The sequence below is a fragment of the Puma concolor genome, chromosome C1, assembly GCF_028749965.1.
Source record: "Puma concolor isolate L17-30 chromosome C1, mPumCon1.1.hap2, whole genome shotgun sequence".
Classification (NCBI taxonomy): Eukaryota; Metazoa; Chordata; class Mammalia; order Carnivora; family Felidae; genus Puma; species Puma concolor.
This window is the reverse complement of record NC_141674.1, coordinates 83,202,284-83,221,342: the sequence shown is the minus strand read 5'-3', so window position 1 is coordinate 83,221,342 and position 19,059 is coordinate 83,202,284. Positions and strand designations below refer to the sequence as shown.

General features: G+C 35.7%; 1 protein-coding gene across 2 annotated transcripts in view; it reads left to right on the top strand.

Moving 5' to 3' along the window:
• DPYD (dihydropyrimidine dehydrogenase) overlaps positions 1–19,059 on the top strand; it is an 878,551-nt gene that overhangs the window by 644,631 nt on the left and 214,861 nt on the right. For both annotated transcript variants that reach the window (XM_086717643.1, XM_025935274.2), the window contains 2 exons: positions 9,507–9,627; positions 10,465–10,584. In XM_086717643.1, the coding sequence (XP_086573769.1) occupies positions 9,507–9,627; positions 10,465–10,584 (241 nt within the window). The remainder of the gene's footprint in view (positions 1–9,506; positions 9,628–10,464; positions 10,585–19,059) is intronic.

The following is a 19,059-nucleotide window of genomic DNA, read 5'->3' as shown; positions in this document are numbered from 1 at the left end:
TTTCTCCATATATTAAGATTTTCCAGGTTACACTGTATAACCTCATTAATAAACAAACTATGAACAATCACTTTTTGCATGATAGATAATACTAGCCTTTGAATTCACAGAAAAATAGCAACTCATATATAAGGAAAGATCAAGGTCTTTGGCGGGGGGGAGGTCAGTATAAATAATTCTAAAAAAATCTATTTTCAAAAATATTCTAAGGTTTTTAGTAAATAATCTTTAATAAAGAAGATTGTAAAGTATCTTATTTTCTGTGTACTATGGCCAACGTATTGTTCTCGTAAAGCATTTGTGTGCCTGAGAAGACAGACATATGGAGCCCGTGTCAATCTTGATTTGGGAGAAAAAGAGGATGATAGAAGCTAATACAAGAGAAAATGAAATAGAAATATCCAGCCTAAGCAAAGGAAAATCATTGTGAATCCCATAAGTGATCAACAAGTCCTGGATCAATTATGGATGCAAACAGGGCAACCGCAGGTCAATTCAGGCAGCTGTCAAGACTCAAAGAGGTCTAATCCAGAAAGAAGTGGGCAAGGGATAAAATGCAGAAATGCAATAATTCAGACAAACAGAATGTATTATGAAAACAAAAGCAGACTTTAGAATAGGGTATTGGAGACTCAACACACCTGGAAGAAGTTTCCAGATGACCTCTTCATGTTGTTATTAAGTGGGTTGTCATTAATTGGCTTTATCAACAAGAGACATGGAACTAGGGTAGGAATTAGTCTATACACAGATTTACCTGGCCATACTGCCTTGATGGTAGACCTGGCTTTCAGACGCATGGTGTAATCTCCTTTATCCATGGACTTCTGCACAGTCATTCTCAATGTTCCACATCACAGTGGTAACTCAACAGGTTTGGAAAGTAGGTATTTAAACTAATCTTTAAGAATACTCTGAACTGTCTAGACAGAGGATACCCATCATTATGCCCTACCATATCCCTTAAAGCAGTCTTTTTCTAGAAAAAAAAAAAATAGCCCTGCTTCTTCATATAGGGTCCTTTTTTACTTGGAAGCATGTATCGGCCATTGTTGTCTGGACTAGGCTTGACTCTTTCAAAGACCATCCAGGAAAATTGGAGTTAAGAGATTTATTTGGGTTCAGCTTAGTTTTCTTGAGTATCTCTCAATGAGATACCCTGAGGTATATGGTCAAATTAGTTTTCTTCTTCCACTTCCTCAGCCTAATCCTGTCACAGGAAGATTTCCAAATCCAAGTAGGGAGTTGGTGTATCAGTTGAGGCCTCCAGGAACCAGAGACATAGAGGGAATTAGGAGTATGAAACACTTAATGAGGAACAATGCCTATGAAAGAAAAGGGGAGGAAGTAGGACTGGGTAGGGGGAGCAGCCACACCCCAACAGAAGTATGAGAAAAATCTTTGCTAGCCCAATGGGGAGCTCAAGTGCAAAGATAGGCACTAGAGGAATCTTGCCTTGGATAGAAATGGCTGAGCCCTTGTACCACGACTTTGCTGTTGTTGGCTGGGGACTCCTCACGAGGAGCGTGACCTCAGCCTCAAACCTGCAGCCAACCTGAAGGTGTAAGCAGTTAGAGGATGTCAGCTCACTACACTGTTGGCGACTGGGCTTGAGTCTTTTCCTGAAGAGGACATAAGTGGTGTATGCCTGCTTCTGCATGTATTTGGTAAGAACACTTCAGATCCTAGTTAAGTCACCTGAGCATATCCACACATCAGTTTTGGTGAAAGGTTGTATGATTATTCAGTAATTCAAAAAGTTAACCCCTTAAATTAATCTGAGCTCTTCTTCTTCCCCTTCTTCGTCCTCCTTCTCCCCTTCTTCTTCTTCCTCTTCCCCTTTTCCTGCCCTTCCCCTTCCCCTTCCCAATGTCCTCATCCTCCTCCTTATTCTCCTTTTTTGGTATTTTGGTATCATATGGGATTCCTGGAATAGAGATATGAGACATTTACACAATAAGATAACAATAGTATTGTGAGGAAGAGTCTCCCTAAGACACTCACTGATAGAATAGCACATGGAACTGTGGGCAGGAGATGTTCATTGACCCATTTTTTGGGCAAGTACATCTTTTCCAGCTTCATTACCATGGTGACGAAATGTGGTGGGTTTCTAATTTAGATTAGCTAGTAAGACCAAGATAATCCTAGGAAATCTGAATCTGACTCCCTGGGGACAAATTGTGGAGGGGAAGATTTGAAATTTGAAAAGTTTTAAGAGCTGATCTCCATTAGCACTGCCAACTGGGAGTAAAGAAGTGAGCTGGTGGAGAGGTAGCCAGAGAATCAGCGGGTCATCAGAGGATAAAAAGAAAGACTCAAAGAATATTTGGCCATTGGGAATTATGTAAGCAGTATATGGCAATTCTTGTCCATTTGTTAAAAATTCAAGCTTCTGAGACTAAGTTTGTGGTAATAGGAACTCATACTAGGAACATTAAAGGAATGGGACATGAAAGAAATGCTGTCTGAAAGGAGGAGAAACAGCATAAACACTGTCACAGGAAATGGCATTTAAAGGACTAAAAAAAGAGAGGCCCCTGGATGGCTCAGTTGGTTAAGCATCTGACTCTTGATTTCCGCTCAGTTCACAATCTCACGATTCATGGGACCCAAGCAGGGCTCTGTGCTGTCAGCGCAGGGCTCCATGTCACAAATCATGAGATCATGACCTGAGCCAAAATCAAGAGTTGGAGGCTCAACTGGCTGAGCCACCCCTAATTCTTCATATTTTAATTCAACACAGTGTTTATGGTCTTTAGTGTCTCAGACTCTATGTTAGGGAATCAGATACGAGAGTAGGATACACCCCTTAAAAGACTAATAGTCTATTAGAAAGAAAAAAGCATAAATGGATGATGATTAAATATTGTGATAAATGAAGGAGTAAAGAATGTTATGAAAGTATTTAAAAGGGAGTCATTTACTCATCTGTCCTGTACTGAGGTAGGATGGGAGGATTGGTCATGGAGGGCTGCCCTGGGGTGTCTATCCAAGGGACAAGAGGTGAAACATTCTGCATAAAAAGATAACAAGAAAGAGAGGCCTGAAGTGAGAAACAGAATGGAGAAGGCTTTATGTGTCTGGGGAGGAGAGAACACACAAGCAGCTCTATGTCATCTTCAGCTTAAGGCACAAATGGAGAAGAAAGAATGTATATTACATATGAAATGTTTTATACACACATACAGTGCCTGTATATATACTACCACATTTTATATTCACATTATTTGTTTGTTTTATGTATTTCCCCCCCTAGATTATGAAGTATTTTTTGTTTTGTTTTTAAGAATAGGGATAGTATATTATACATTTTGGATCACCATTGTCTAACATGAGGTATAATGCATTTGTTTATTAGGTTATCTTGGACCCAATAAATTTATATTCCATTTTCTTCTCAGTAAGTAGCAATAAGAAAGTCAGTGTTAATTCATGTAGTGTGAGCTCTATGGATTCAACAGTATTTGTTGAGAGCCTATTATGTGCCAAACCCTGTGCTACAGGCTCTGAAATAATCTGAAATGAGAAAGCATTAATATCTCCTTTTTTATACTTACATCCAGCTGGAATTTCATTTATATGTCTGCCTTTTTTTTCCTACTAGACTCTGCTTTCCATGTTCCATTCATCTTATTCTCCAGCACAAACCAGTTCAATGCCTTGTGGTCAATGAATATTTGTTGAAAAAATAGAACCCACATTGCCTAGAATACCACCAGCGTTCCTTTTATTTAATTTATATTTAAATGCCCTTAGAATTTTTTTAATGTTTAGTTATTTTTGAGAGACACAGAGAAGGGAAGGGGCAGAGAGAGAAGGAGACAAAGAATCCGAAGCAAGCTTCAGGCTCTGAGCTGTCAGCACAGAACCCAACATGGAGCTTGAAGTCAGGAACCGTGAGATCAAGACCGGAACACAAGTTTGACGCTTAACCGATTGAGCCACCCAGGCGCCACTAGAGTTGTTTTTTGTTTTTTGTTTTTTAATTTTACAAGAAATTTGTGGCTGTATAATTTACCTATAATAAAAAGAACACATTTAGGTGTAGGGTTTGATGTGTTTCTGCAGATGTCTACACCTGTGTAAACATTATAGTCAAGTTATAGAAAGTTTCCATTACCCTCCAAAAATTTCTTATGCCTCTTCCCACTTAATCCCTCCCCTGCACCCTAACCCTAATCCCAGCAACCATTGCTCTGATTTCTATTAGCTTACTTTGTGTGTGTGTGTGTGTGTGTGTGTGTGTGTGTGTGTGTGTGATTTCATAGAAATGTAAGCATACAGCATTTAAACTCTTGGGTACTTCTCTAACTGAACATAATTTTTTTTTAATTAACTATAAATTGTTCCAGGATTCAGTAGATTAATTTCTTTTTATTACTGAAAAATATTCTAACATGTGGATATATAACTATTTGTGTATTCATTCACATTTTAATGAATATTGGGTTGTTACCAATTTGGAGCTTTTTTGAAAGAGTTGCTATGAACAGTCATGTGCAAATCTTTGTATGGACCTGCTGTCATGTCTCTTGGATATATAATTAAGAGTGGAATTTAGTGGGTGGATTGTATGTGCATGCTTGCCTTTTTTAGGAAATTACCAAATGATTTTCCAAGGCGATTGTATCATTGTTAGAATTCTTAAGTCAGGAAAACCAGTTCAAAGAGAAGACATACTAAACCATACGTTCATTTAAAATATCCCATTCCCATGCACAATCTTTGCATTTAGTAATAATTCTACCTGGAGTAGTTAACTCTTTCTGTTCTATTCTATTGACATAGAAGGATAAATACATCAAGTTTGCCTATTACTCTGAAGCTACATTTACTCTTATAAGTATAAATGAAGTAGAAGCCTTTTATAGTTCTGGTTTACAATTGATGGCTGAATTTCACTTTAGGGAGCAATTTTGTTAAAGAAGATGATGGTTTAGGACATGATAATGGGAAAGAAAATTAAGAAGGTGAAATAGATACTCAGATTGATCTTCTGGGCCCTAGTTCTCTCTGTCAGAGAAGTGGACATAATAAAAATGCTAGCTACTTCCTAGCATTCATGTGAATTAAGACTTAGGAGTTCCTTAGTGGAAAGCATTTATAACTGGTAAAATTTTTCAGTGAATTCATTGAAACACCACCTTCTAAGAAAGCCACTTTGACAAGAATTGTACAGAGTTAAAATTACCAGGTAAATTGGAGAGAAATGTTTCTCAAAGTCAAAAATTTCACTTGTAATTTAGCTTATCAAGACATTCTCACAATCTCATTCTCTAATGCTTGTTCTTTTGTACAGGGCATGAAACCAATGAGATTTGATGCCCTACGAAATTGGTGGAAATGCCTGTCCTACAATGGAGAGGTCATCTTAGGGGTCTCAAACACAGCAGGGTATATCATTTATAGAACTCCTTTTATATTTAACTAGAGACATGCTAGTTACTAGATTAAAAAGTATTATCTTACAGCTCAGATAGAAAAGTAAGCTTTAAAAAAGTTTTAAGCTTTAAAGTCACAAGAATTAGAAATTGCTATCTTATGGCCCAGATAGAAAATTAAGCTCTAGGTTCGCCAGGGGGGCTCAGTCGGTTAAGCGTCCAACTCTTGATTTCGGCTCAGATCATGATCTTGCAGTTATTGAGATGAAGCCCCACATTGAGCCACACCTGGGGCTCTCCGCTGACAGTACTGAGTCTGCTTGAGATTCTCTGTCTCCTTCTCTCCCTGCCCCTCCCCCTCGCACAAATGTGTGTGCGTGTGCTCTCTCTCTCTCTTTCCCCCTCAAAATAAATAGGTAAACTTTTAAAAAATTTAAAAAAAAAAGAAAATTAAGCTTTACAAACAGTTTTTGATAAGTGGAAACAACTGCAGCAAAGTCTACTCAGCGCTACATTTTCCTGTTGCGGTTGTTGTTTGGTTTTCATAAGACTCTATTCCAGACTGTATCAATTGCCGGCAGACGCAGGGCTGCTCCCCATTCATGTTGTCAAAGAGGCCAAAATTGTCTCTAGCATACTTTCTTCCTCTCTTCAGCACTTCACAGGTTTGGGCTGGTAGCTTCTCAACTCATGCAGTCCCCTCAAGAACACCATGTGTTTCCCTGGGCTCATCACTCATTCCTTTAAGGGCTTCAGTGATTTCTTCTCTTCTCACACACTTCCATCACAGAAAAATTCATTCTGTTGCCTCAGAGTTTTCTTTGTGATCACATGAATAACAAAGGTGTTGATAGAGGTTGAGGAGGTATACATGCAAACACACACAGTTGCTGTGGGAGAGATTGCAAATCGTGGTCAGGGATGGGTATCATTCATATCAATATGAAGAACCAATGAAGACCTGAGGATCGAGGTAGACTTTTTATGGATCAGGCAGTTTTAAAAGTTAAGCTGTTCTTTTTTTGTATCATTATCCATTATTTTTCTTCAGAATTATCCCAGATTTGCAAGGAAGTCTTGGATCTCACACTTTTAGGTATTATCTATCAGAAAATGTACTCAGGTTTTTCTTCAACCTAGACATAGTCTATATTTTGATGGCTATATAAAGAAATCATTGGAAAATGTACTGAGTTTTTATTCATTCTTCTTTCATTGACCCAACTATCTTTTGAGTGTCTGCAATGTTTTGTGCCTAGAAATAGAAAAGAAGTGCAGAATTGTTTGATTTTCTTTCCTTGTGTTGGTGTGGATAATGTTAATGTCCCAAATTGTCTGAAATAATAATGCCTTTGTGTATTTCCTATCCTGAAGATTTGGGGGGAGGGCATGAGAAATTGTCTAAAATTTATGCATTTGAGATTTTTATTTATTTTTTTAATTTTTTTAAACATTTATTTATTATTGATAGACACAGAGCTTAGCCAGGGGAGGGGCCAAGAGATGGACAGACACAGAATCTGAAGTAGGCTCCAGGCTCTGAGCTGTCATCACAGAGCCCGACGCAGGGCTTGAACTCACAAACTGCAAGATCGTGACCCAAGCCGAAGTTGGATGCTTAACCGACTGAGCCACCCAGGCGCCCCTAAATTAAGATTTTTAGAACTGCCTTTAATTGATGACACCATCTGATGTTGTCACTAGAAAATGAGAAGGTCAAGATGCAGAAACACTATTAATTTATGCTTTTAGATCTCAAATATTTAATATCAAATTGTGAGGAAACCAGGAAAGTGTGAATAGTTACAATGTGTCCTTTAATTCCCCAAAGTGTGCAGGTTCATTTTATCATATTATTAGCCTCACCACACTTGTAGTTTTATTAGAACATTCCCTGTTACACCTGTCAAGCCAAAACTTCAATTTACTGACCGTCATTACTTTTTACAATAATATAAGGCAGAAGTTGTTTTTAAAATTTCCAGGTAATCAAATTGTGTTTTAGTTGGGTATGAGAATTACTTAGCAGCTGGCTTGGCTGAGTAAGAACATAAGAAGTATCTTAACACCATGAACCTTGCTCATAGAAGTATAGGAGGTTCAAATAATGGTATCTCAAAACAGATGATTTAAGTAAATAATGGTACCAGCGGACCATATGTTTAAAAAAAACACTGAAAAACTTTTAACAAATTCCAAATTGTTAAACAATGTGCAAAAGACATTCCACGTATTCACTTAAAGTATTCAACTAGTAAGAACGAACAGAAAAAGAAGTATGACAGATGCTGAAAGTAAATTATAAAGACATGGTGGTCAATAGTATGGAAAGCCACTTAGAAGTCTGTATCAGATTATTAGTGTTTACGCTATTGGAACCAAATAATATTTTGTATTTGTTTCAGTAATTCTTATCAGGCTACTTTCCATGTATTGTGAAATTTAAGTGATCTTTAAATTATTGTCAAATTCTATCTTAAAAAGAGCTTTCACAAAGGACATGCAATTCATATCATCTAGAGTTACTGTCATTTCTAGGCTAAGTCCCATGGAAATTCATAACTTAAAAATGAAAGTCACAAAGATGCAACTGCCTTCATAATGCCAATGCAGCGGTTATAAATATTTCATGAACATTGCATGGGCAGGGGCAGATCTCCATTTTCATGAGTTAGAATTTGTACAGCTAAGTCTCCAGATTTTACTATTCATAATGCACAGTATGCCCTGTAGAGCATTCCATATAGTGCTTTTTTAATATTTATGTTTAATGAAGAAATTACTGTTCTGAAAGAGAAACCAAATCACAGATTTTTTTTTGTTAAAATTATGAGTTTTGCTGAATAGAGACAGTAACAATCAACAGAAATTACCTCATTGCTGTATCTTACTTAGCACATAAACGCATAACTTTTAGAGTAATACAAAATGACAAATCAAGACACATTAACGTAAGTGAAAAGGTTCTTTCTAAAGGTTATAACATTAGAAATCTCATCTTAAAAGAATTTGAAAGGTTAAAATGCAAAGAGCAACTTTCTTACATATAAAAATACTAATTACAAATGATATACTTGCCTGCTGTTTCATACTTTAAATATATGTCTGTGTTTTTCTGGGTTTTTCTTTTATTCAAAAAACATTTTAACTTGCTAAGATAATATTACCAAGCTCAATAATGAATTGCTATTGCATATTTTAAGGTAATTTATCAAAGTGCATTATCAGTACCTGTCAGAATAAATTTTGCACTAAAAGTAATAAAAAAAGGACTATTGTGTGTGTTGAAATCAAAGAACATTGCCACAGCTAAGTTATTTTCAATGGAAAGGATAGGTGATTGCCCTCTAAATGATACTTGTCCCATGAGAAAATAGAAGCCTGAAAAATCACAGGAAACAGGCACAGGAAAATGTCTATTCCGTGCTTTTAAAAATGAGCATTTGATATTTTATTTCATTTTTGTCATTGATCAATTCTTTCAAGTAGATCAATGTTGAAGAGTGCTTCACAGATCTTGGTAACATTTACAAATGTAAACTAAGTTCCTTATCAGCTCATGTATAATCCAAAGCTGAATTATTCTGTATTAGCATATACTATATATCATAATTAGATTGATTAGGAAGTCACAGATTTTCTTTTGAATATATTTCAAGACTAAGTCTTCTAATAATGAAAACAATAAGCTTCAGATGTAATGTCATTCATCTGGGAATCAGCAACTTAAGTATTTTTTATTAGGTTTAGGCCAATGAGGTCGCTGGAAATTCTGTAATATTTACTGAAATTACCACCAGAAGTTGATGTTTTACTCCTGATATTATTTAACTGGTAGTAGAAAACACTTTTTTCCATTTGGTTCTTTGTAATTTTATTTTCCAAAGGTTCCCTTGAGGAATTTAACCTTTATGTGATGAATTTGCAGTTCACTGGAAGTGTGTTAACCTTAGTTCCCTAATGAGTCCAGGTGTAATACTGAGGCAGAATTGAGAAATATATCATGTAGCTCATTGTCAAGTTGGATTTGTCTTGCACGTATCCACTTTGCTGTTGTTCCAGTACACATTTTGATCACAATTTTTTAATTATGTCCTATATTTAACTGACCTATTTGAACAGGATCCAGAGCTGGTACGGAACATCTGTCGCTGGGTTAGGCAAGCTGTTCAGATTCCTTTTTTTGCCAAGTTGACCCCGAATGTCACTGATATCGTAAGCATCGCAAGAGCTGCAAAGGAAGGTAAGAACTAGACTTGCATCAGTTGTCTAGTTATGGAAGTATGGGCCTGAAGTATGTAGCCAGACTAAAGTATATCACCATCCACAAACATATGTGTATATCTTTGTCTAGAGTTTAAGAAAAATACTAAATTGAGCACTTGATCTCACAAATGCAATAGATTCACACCTGGACTCACGCTAGTAACTGTACTCCAGACTTTGGCCAGGGAAAACAAGAACATTTATAATCTTTCTTGATAAACACCTGCTCCACACACAAAAAAATTATGAAACAAGACCATGGTCACAGCAAACCACTCCAAAATAAATGACCTTGTAATGTAACAATCCAGCAATAGCGTTTGAACATTTAATGAAGTTAAAAAAAAAAAGATACCAGCTTCCACAATATCAAATTTCTTATAAGTTCCCTTTCTATGTGATAGGGCCTAGTACACTGCCTTACACATATGTTCAATAAATACCGATTGAACACATAAATCATGCAGTCAGTGAATGATTTTATAAATCATATGTGCTGTGCCCTATCCAATGGAAGTTGCATCTTGATTTGCAAAAGTATTGCGAACTACCTGGAAAATAACACCAAACACAAAACATTTGGCATCTATAAATCTGTATAAGAAATGGAAAAATGAATTGGTGGTAATTAAAAATTTGTATTTCTAGTATTTTAAGCATAATGGTAGGAGTGAAATTAGTGAAGATATCTGAGGGGAGGAAATGTTCTTAAGAGAAAGTAGAGTGTGCATTTTCCTGGGTTGTGTGGGTTTGAATGGGTTTTGACCACTGTCCCTTTCAAAACTGCAGGTAAGTGATGAAGTGTTTTTCATAGGTGGTGCAGATGGCGTTACAGCCACCAACACTGTCTCAGGTCTGATGGGATTAAAAGCCGACGGCACACCCTGGCCAGCAGTGGGCATTGGGAAGCGGACTACATATGGAGGAGTATCTGGTAGGTGTTGCCCTCTGCTTGCATTTTGCTTCCTTGAAGGTTGCTGAAAAATCAGAGGTTATGTTGCAAGCAAGTGTAGCATGTCTTTTATGATCCCAAATTCTTATTACTCATTGCTGGTCAAAATTCCTAATAGTTATGACAGATGGTACAGATGGAGTGTGAAGGCTCAAGTGACTAATAGCAGAAGATAAGAGAATATCAAGATAGGGTCGTGTGTGAATTCTATTCTCTTGTATTCTACGCTTTCCTCAGAACTTCTCATTGTCACAATTGTCTTGTCACTTATTAGTAAAGGCTAACACTGGGACCAGCTAAGAGAAAAAAAACATAAGCACCCGATTATATCTTTTTCATAGTCTGAATTTTTCCCCACTTTTCCTAGAATTTTGAAATCTCCTATCTTCAAAAAATTTGCTTTCATAACTGTCCCCCAAAAATTATTGAAACTGCATTTGTCGCTTTAGGTAAGAAGACATTTGCAGACCTCACACCTTTGCATATCTTTTCTCATCCTCAAACACTTGCATTTAAAACAGAAACAGAAGTTTTAATCCCAATGTGTCGCTCAGTAAATTTGCCCTGTGCACTCTGTTGCTGTGACAACATGAACTTGGTCTTGCAAAGACAATGCTGTAAGGTTCTTGACTGTACTGGTATGGGGATTAGTCTCCTTGGTGATAGAGACAGTGGTAAATATACATAATATAGCAGTGTCCCACTGTTCGAGAAAAGCATTGCTGAATCAGACCAAAATATCCTTTTCGAAGAGGCTAGATAGACACAAATAAAGCACTATCCATGCTGAGATATTATGTTTTGAAAGCATGAAGTATGTCTATGAGCCATGATTTTTAAAAATTATATTCTGCTTTTAATTGAATGCCATTCCCATTCCCATAGTGTCAGAAAGAGGAGAGCTGACGAGAAGCTCCTGCTCAGGGTCCAGACACAACTCTCTTTTATCAGGAGCTATCAAACAGAGCCTTAAATATTATTGTAATGCAGAATAACGTGGACTGCGTTAGCATGTGCAGCAGAAAGAGAGTCAAGAGACTCCAGAGTTGGGCTGTAACGTGCACTATGTTTTCTGTCAGCCCATTTCAATTTTTCCAGCCTGCCATGTTGACAGCAAGAGAATAAAGGAGGTCACAGAGGGTGCTGAACATTAAAAATTAATAAAAGAACTATTGCAGTAGTATTTTATATAAGTAACGCCGTTCATGTTTTCTCATTTAAGCTGCAATTTCTGAATATTCTCCCATACTATAACTCAGTCTAATAAAACTACAAAATTACAACATTAGAAAAAGTCTTTTGTGTTGTAGTCTTTAAGCATACACATACTGGAAATTATAGCATTACCTGAAAACAAGTTCAGCTATACCTCAGGGCCTGTTAACGTTTCCATGAAACTCTATTTCTAAGATTTATAAATTCATATATAAATATTCACTTGGGCTATAAGCTCAGTTAAGCCTGGGTGGAACTTTAATTTTAAACAACAAAAAGTCCCTAACATTTTTAAGGACTTGTACCTCATTTCTAATAGGTTTTATATTAAGTCCCTTCACATTAAACAATCTGTTTTGAAAACAGCCTTTCTTCATATGGACAAAATTGATAGAATTTTCTCCTTTAAAGCAATGTTTGCTTTAATTTAAAGGTAATAGAATCTGAAAAGCGGTTCAAACAGGCAATAATAATATATTTTAGTACAGAAGCAAGTTCTATAACAGAGTACCTTCAGAATGAGTTATAACAAAACCTAGCCTAGCAAAACTGTGTTAAATATTAATGGCTTCAAATTTTAGGAATGATGGAAATATCTAAATGGCTAAACACCATTCCTAGTTTTATCAAATATAGCTGTCAAGACTTCAAAGGCTGCTTCAATATAGAATATCATATAAAATATGCCAGATATTTTTGTATGATTAAAAAAATTACCACAGCACAGCGCTAATACTTCCCAAGTATTCTCTCACAGCGCTAGAATGTCTACTTTTAGAAGAGCAGCTTGAATCACAGATTTGTTTTAAGTGAAAGCTAAAAAGTATTAAATTTTGGATCGCCACCTGAAATACAACTCATACGTACCATTGCCAGGGAGGAATATTTTTCCCCTTCAATATTCTCTAGCTTTCTATTCTGTCTTTATTATTTTTTCTCAAAATAAGACTGCTGCTGTTTGACATGAAGGTTTTGTTTTGTCTAAATGGGAAAATAATCAGGTACTTCAGGTATTGCACATGCTATAGAAAAATGGTCACATTTCTGTAATGTCCTGTTAAAACATTAGCTAATAAGGGGCAGTGACTAGCATTGGGAAGACAGAAGCTCAACTAAGAAATGTCAGTTGAATTACTTCAAATATGATTAGTTTGGATTCTAGAGTAATTTTTTTTTTTTTAATGTTTATTCATTTTGAGAGAGAGGGAGAGAGCAGAGGAGGAGCAGAGAGAGAAGGTGAAAGAGAGAGAATCCTAAGCAGGCTCCATGCTACCAGCACAGAATCCAACACAGGGCTCAGTCTCCAAAAATGTGAGATCATGACTAGAGCTGAAATCAAGAGTTGGATGCTCAACTGATTGAGCCATCCAGGTGCCCAAAGAGTACTTTAAAGCAATGCTTTTCAACCTTTGGTTTCCAACTCATGAGTGGAAGTTTAATTAACTGTAATCAACATTTTAAAAAAGTCAAATAAAGGGGTGCCTGGGTGGCTGAGTCAGCTAAGTGTCCAACTCTTGATTTTGACTCAGGTCATGATATCATGGTTTGTGGGTCTGAGCCCCACATCCGGCTCTGTGCTGACCATGCAGAGCCTGCTTGGGATTCTCTGTCTCCCTCTCTCTGCCCCTCTCCTGCTCATGCTCTGGCTGTCTCTCTTTCTAAATAAATAAACAAACAAATAAATAACCTTAAAAAAATAAAATAAAAAAATCAAATAGAATAAAAAACAATGTCATAATGCTTTGCACACAGATGGTATAAACATTGCTCAAACCTCTTGTTCAGTATATGTATATTTTTATATTATATTTATATATAAATATTTCTATACTGTACATGTATACAGTATATATGTATATTGCTATACTAGGTTATGATGTAAAATTCATATTTTATTATGTTTAATTTCAAAAAAGTTGGAAAGCTACTGATTAGAGGATGGTCTCTTTATTTAATAAAAGAAGTCATTAAGCCTCTAGAAGTCATTAAACAAGGTTACTTGTTGCAGTTTAAAATTTTTATCAAGAGGGAGAGTTAGGATCTCATTCTAGGATCTCATCCTTAGCTTTGTTATTTTAGAAAATGCTTTTTTACAAGTCATCTATAGGTGAGTGGGTGGCATAGGGGGCAAAACATATGAACCAAATTCATAATGGAATGATTTATAAACCTGCATTTCAATTGGAGAAATACCTGGCAAGATTCATGGTCTGTGAGTCCATTAAAGGTTGAATTATAGAATTAAAAGTGATTTCATAGTGAGAACAGTATCAAAAGAAAACTTATTCAGTATTTATAAGGGATATTTTCACGAAACCAAGATGGCTAATTAAGTTCTTTACCAGACAATTATTTCTGTCTAAATTACTACCTTTTAAGAATCAACATTCTCTATCTCTCTTTGGGCAGTAGAGACTTTACAGTGCAAATTGTTACCACCTAACTGTCCTTCTTCTGGAATCCGTGAAAAAAACTTTTTGAGTAGATTATTGTTTTGTTTTGTTTTCTGGCAGGGGGGACTCCTTGGTTTTCTTTATTTCATTGTGAGAACCACTGACCCATCAGTAACATTATAAACTCCAATCCCTGAGTGGATTACTAATTATTTTTCCTAGTTTTAGTTTAGTTATTTTTTCTGGTTTAAGTTTCAAATTTTGACCTTTTCCCTGGCCTTGTCCACAAATGGTGAAGTCATCTGAAGATAGCCCCTAACTCAGTGATTACTATCACCTATGTAAATGGTGTCATCCAGCTGTGGTGTGACATTTTCACAGTTAGTCTTCCCTGTGGTTAAGATTCTTTTAGGCATGGTTAAGAATGAGTCCTGCGTGACGTAACTAAAGATACATATTTCTTGCAACTGATTTCATGAGGACAGTATTTATTAATTTACAGCTGCATTAGGAGAGGTAGTAATCTATTTCAACGGGATAAACTCATTTGAGTTGAGTTGTGTTTTAGGTGCTTCTTTCTATTAATGGGGAATGGGCATATTTTTAGGTTTCTTAATATTATTCCATTGTCCTATATATATTTTGATTTTTTAATACATATAAACACACACAAATACCTACACATAGGGAAAAGATCTGAAATTTCTCTGCAGAAGGCACTTTGAAACAATGATAGATGCTTTAGGCTTAATTAAATTCACTTCCTACAAGCTTAAGAAATTAACTCATTGTTTTACATTATTTTATTTGCTACATTTGTTCTGTTTAGCCAAAAAAAGGAAATTCTTGTTCTCAGTTTCAATTTTGGAAGGCTTTTTGAAATTATTGTCTATGCCAACTTATTCAGTTAAAACAATAGGACACATTTTATTTGATAGTAATACTTATAAACTTTACTACTGATTTCTGAATAATTCATCAAGGGTGGCCTTCAAGATTTGCTCTCTACTTCAGGAATCCAAATTCACTAATTACCTATAGGATATTGCAGATTTAAGAAATGATTGTGTATTTCTTAACAAGCGACAATGGCATACTCCATAAATGCCCTTACATTCTCAAATAAATAATGAATGATTTGAAATCCAGCTATGTGGGCTATTGGACACTGAACTCTTGAGTTCTTATAGTTACAAGCCTCCTAAAGGTGTTTTCATTGTAAAACCAGCAAGGGAAATACCAATAAAAGAAGGTACAAGTTAGAAATTTGCTAGTAATTTGTAACTCTGTGCTAGTATAGGGCTGGAAGTGAGTACAAAAGTATTTAGCTCAGAAAACTTGCACAAATATGAATCAGTATAATAGCTTCAAAAGGAATCTTAACTCTATACCTCATATTTGATGTTTGTGCCTAACAAAGTTACTTAGTCATGAATTGTTGGGACCATACAGTGACTTAGCAGCATTGAACTCAGCTACTGGGAAATATATAAATGAAAATCCAATATAACCCATTCCAATCATAAACTTAAACGTATTTTGATGTATTTATTAGTATATTGTTGAAAAATGAAGATGACAAAACATATAGTAGATTGAAAACCCACAAGTTACATTTTGCTTTAAATATCTATTTACACACATGCAAGCAACTAAAGATTTTGGCAAGATTTCTTTAAGTTCTTACACTATACATCATGAAGTGCAGTATTGGTATTTTTTATAGGAAGTAGTTGTTAATGGCCTGGAGTTTTTTTCTTGTCAATCACATAATTAGCCATGCATAAAATCTTTCTAGAAAAACACACCTACTCACTGTCATAAAATCTCAACTATCTATTGTAACCATCTTTATCAATAAGAACTTAGATTTTAATACTGAAATGTCTAAGACACCCTGATAGGTAAAGGTAACATTTAAATGAGTAAAAAAAATGCACTGATAAATTATTCCAAAAAGAATAATTAAAAGGAGAAACTTTCACTTTATACTCACTCATCTCTTGTGTGTGTGTGTGTGTGTGAGTGTGTACAAAATAATGCAAAAAATGTACTCTGTTATTCACATAAATATTCTTAGGCCATCACAAGTTTAACTGATCGAATTATTAAAGACCTTATTATATAAATATATGTACTATATTTGCAGAACAGTCGAAGTAGGCATATCAAATAAAGATGCTGAATTATAATTTTCATTATAAATTATCAGTTTGTTTGAGAGAAGCTCACCATTAGAACTATTCTCATTTAAATCATGCTCATTTGAATATATTTATGTACAGATTGACAAAGAATCCCCTTTTGCATTATATTGCCTTTCCTGGAGCCCGAATTTCACAGTGTTTGGCTGTCGCTGGTCTGTGCAGGAGATCAGAGCCCTAATAATAGATTTTTGACGGTGAGCTCGCCTGCTACCTGCCCTACACAAATCCTCACTGTTCATGTTTGCTTCATGGCAACAAAGCAGACAGAAGGAAAATGCCAAGTGCTGAGTTTGAGGTACAGCCTTGCCTTGGCTTGACATTTCAGCAGAATAGCAGTTTATGAGATGCATAATTTTTCATCTGGGACTCAGCTGCCATATTCATAGACGCTTACAGCTCATCGACGGACTGGAGCAAGGGCAAAGGTTTAAAGCATAGATCAAGGTCTCCATTCTTTCCTTAGGTATTTTAAAATAACTGTTGTCCTGCAGATAAATGATAAAATCAAAAAGTATTTAAGAGCCAACAAATTCATGGCCATGTGGATATTATATATGTTTTCTGTTGTTCAAAATTAGGAAAATAAATTAATGTCTGTATCAGCTTTTAAGAAAATATTCGATAGACTTTGTAAACCAAAGGACTCTGACAAACATATTAAGAAAACTTACCTTTGCAGCAGTGGTAATGAATTATTTAATTTCTTTCATGTGTGTGTGTGTGTGTGTGTGTGTGTGTGTGTGTGTTTTCTATAAAGAATGAGTTCAAGCTTGAAATTAATCAAAAAATGTTCTATTATGAAAGTAAAACTAGAGAGTATTGTGTCACTGTTTAAGCTTGAATTTAAATATTCACAGATTCATGCATATCTACTGTACTAAAAAATCAGTGTAGGTACACGTCACTGACTGTTTAATTTAGAACTACACATCTCTGTAAGCTTCAGAAACAGTTCACCATGTCACAGTCTCATACAGAACAATGGTACAGTACATTGGATTAATTAAAGAAGCCTTGCAGAGAACTGAGTTCTCAGTATGTCAAGATTTCAGTTTTATGTTAAATATTTTCTAAAGGCCAGACCCTTAAATCTCAGGGGCTGTACCAAGCAGTGAGCTGTGAATTTAACCATAGGCTAACTGCTAATGATAAGGAAAAGAGTCCTGGTTGAGGCAGCTGTAATACAGTCATTGGATTAGGCTATCAATCACTCTGCTCCCTAAGGAAAAGGGGAAGAAGACCAAACAGTGAAAAGGGAAATTAGGAAAGGAGGGCATGACTAGAATGAGATTCCTCCCCATCCTTATCCATTCGTCGGTTTAAATCCCTAAGCATTAGACCAAACTCTCCAGCATTGCTCCGACTATAAAGCCAACACATTTATCCCTAACATCGAGAGAACTATCAAAATGTCATTGGCTCTCAGTAGCTGAAGATCTCAAAACCTGCTGGAAGCAAATGCCTGATTACATAATAAAAATGAGATTAACCCTTAATTTTTAGACTTAAGGTTTATATGTATAATTATGTTATGTATAAGGATTTATGTATGTCGGTAAGGGAAATATTCTTATTTAACTTAAAACCTGGAGCCAATTTTTACTTATGGAAGCCCTGTTATGAGGTGAGATTCCAGTAGATGAATGGTTCTCAAACTTAATGTGCCCCAGAACCTAGAGGACTCATTAGAATACAGATTGCTGGGCCCCTCCCTAAGAGATTTAGGAGGGCCTGAGAATCTGCATTGAACAGTAGATGAAGAAAGGTTAGAGTCATTTTAATTTGAAATTCTTATTTCCAAAATAGTGCCAAAGGCTTTTATTAGTGGTAAAATTAAAGAATCATTGCATTCCATAAATAAATATAGAATCTCTGCCCACCGCTACATATCTGAAACAAATTGTAGTAAATAGGATTGGAATTCGCTCTTAAGAAAAGTAGTGGAAAACAATATTTGAGGTCTCATAATAGAAAGAATGTGGCACTCCATTTAAGATTAAGTGTTTCTAGTTATAAAATAAATAAGTCATGGGGATGAAAAGTACACTATAGGGAATATAGTCGATAATATTGTAATAATATTGTATGGTGACAGATGGTGACTACACTTACGGTGGTGAGCATTGAGTAATGCATAGAAATGTCCGATCACTGTGTTGGACACCTGAAACTAAGATTACAGTGTATGTCAACTACAGCTCAATAATAGAAAAATTTAAAGATTAATTTTTATGCGAAGAGAACCCATTCTAAGTGCCATTTAATAGTCCTCTGAAAAGGAAACAGGTGTCAGAGGGAGACAAGGGTAAAATTAAGCTCATGATTGTGAAACGTCTTTTCCTTTTGACTTTGTGCAGATACTAACACATTGAATAATAACAGTTCTCTCTCAAGATAAGCACTTACATATCAATGAATCTAGTTATTTTCTCAGACCCTTAACTGTAGGAAACAATAGTATTGGTAGCTTCCTGCTTTTCTCTCTTCTTTTTTTCCTGTCATCCCCATACAACGGCATCCTTTTATCAATAGAAGGTAAAAGATAACATGTCGTGGGGGGAGGGGAGGAAGCTGTTTCAATGCTGTGTTCCTGCCATTAACATAGTTATACTATGCACTGAGAGTTTCCAGCGTCATGTTTA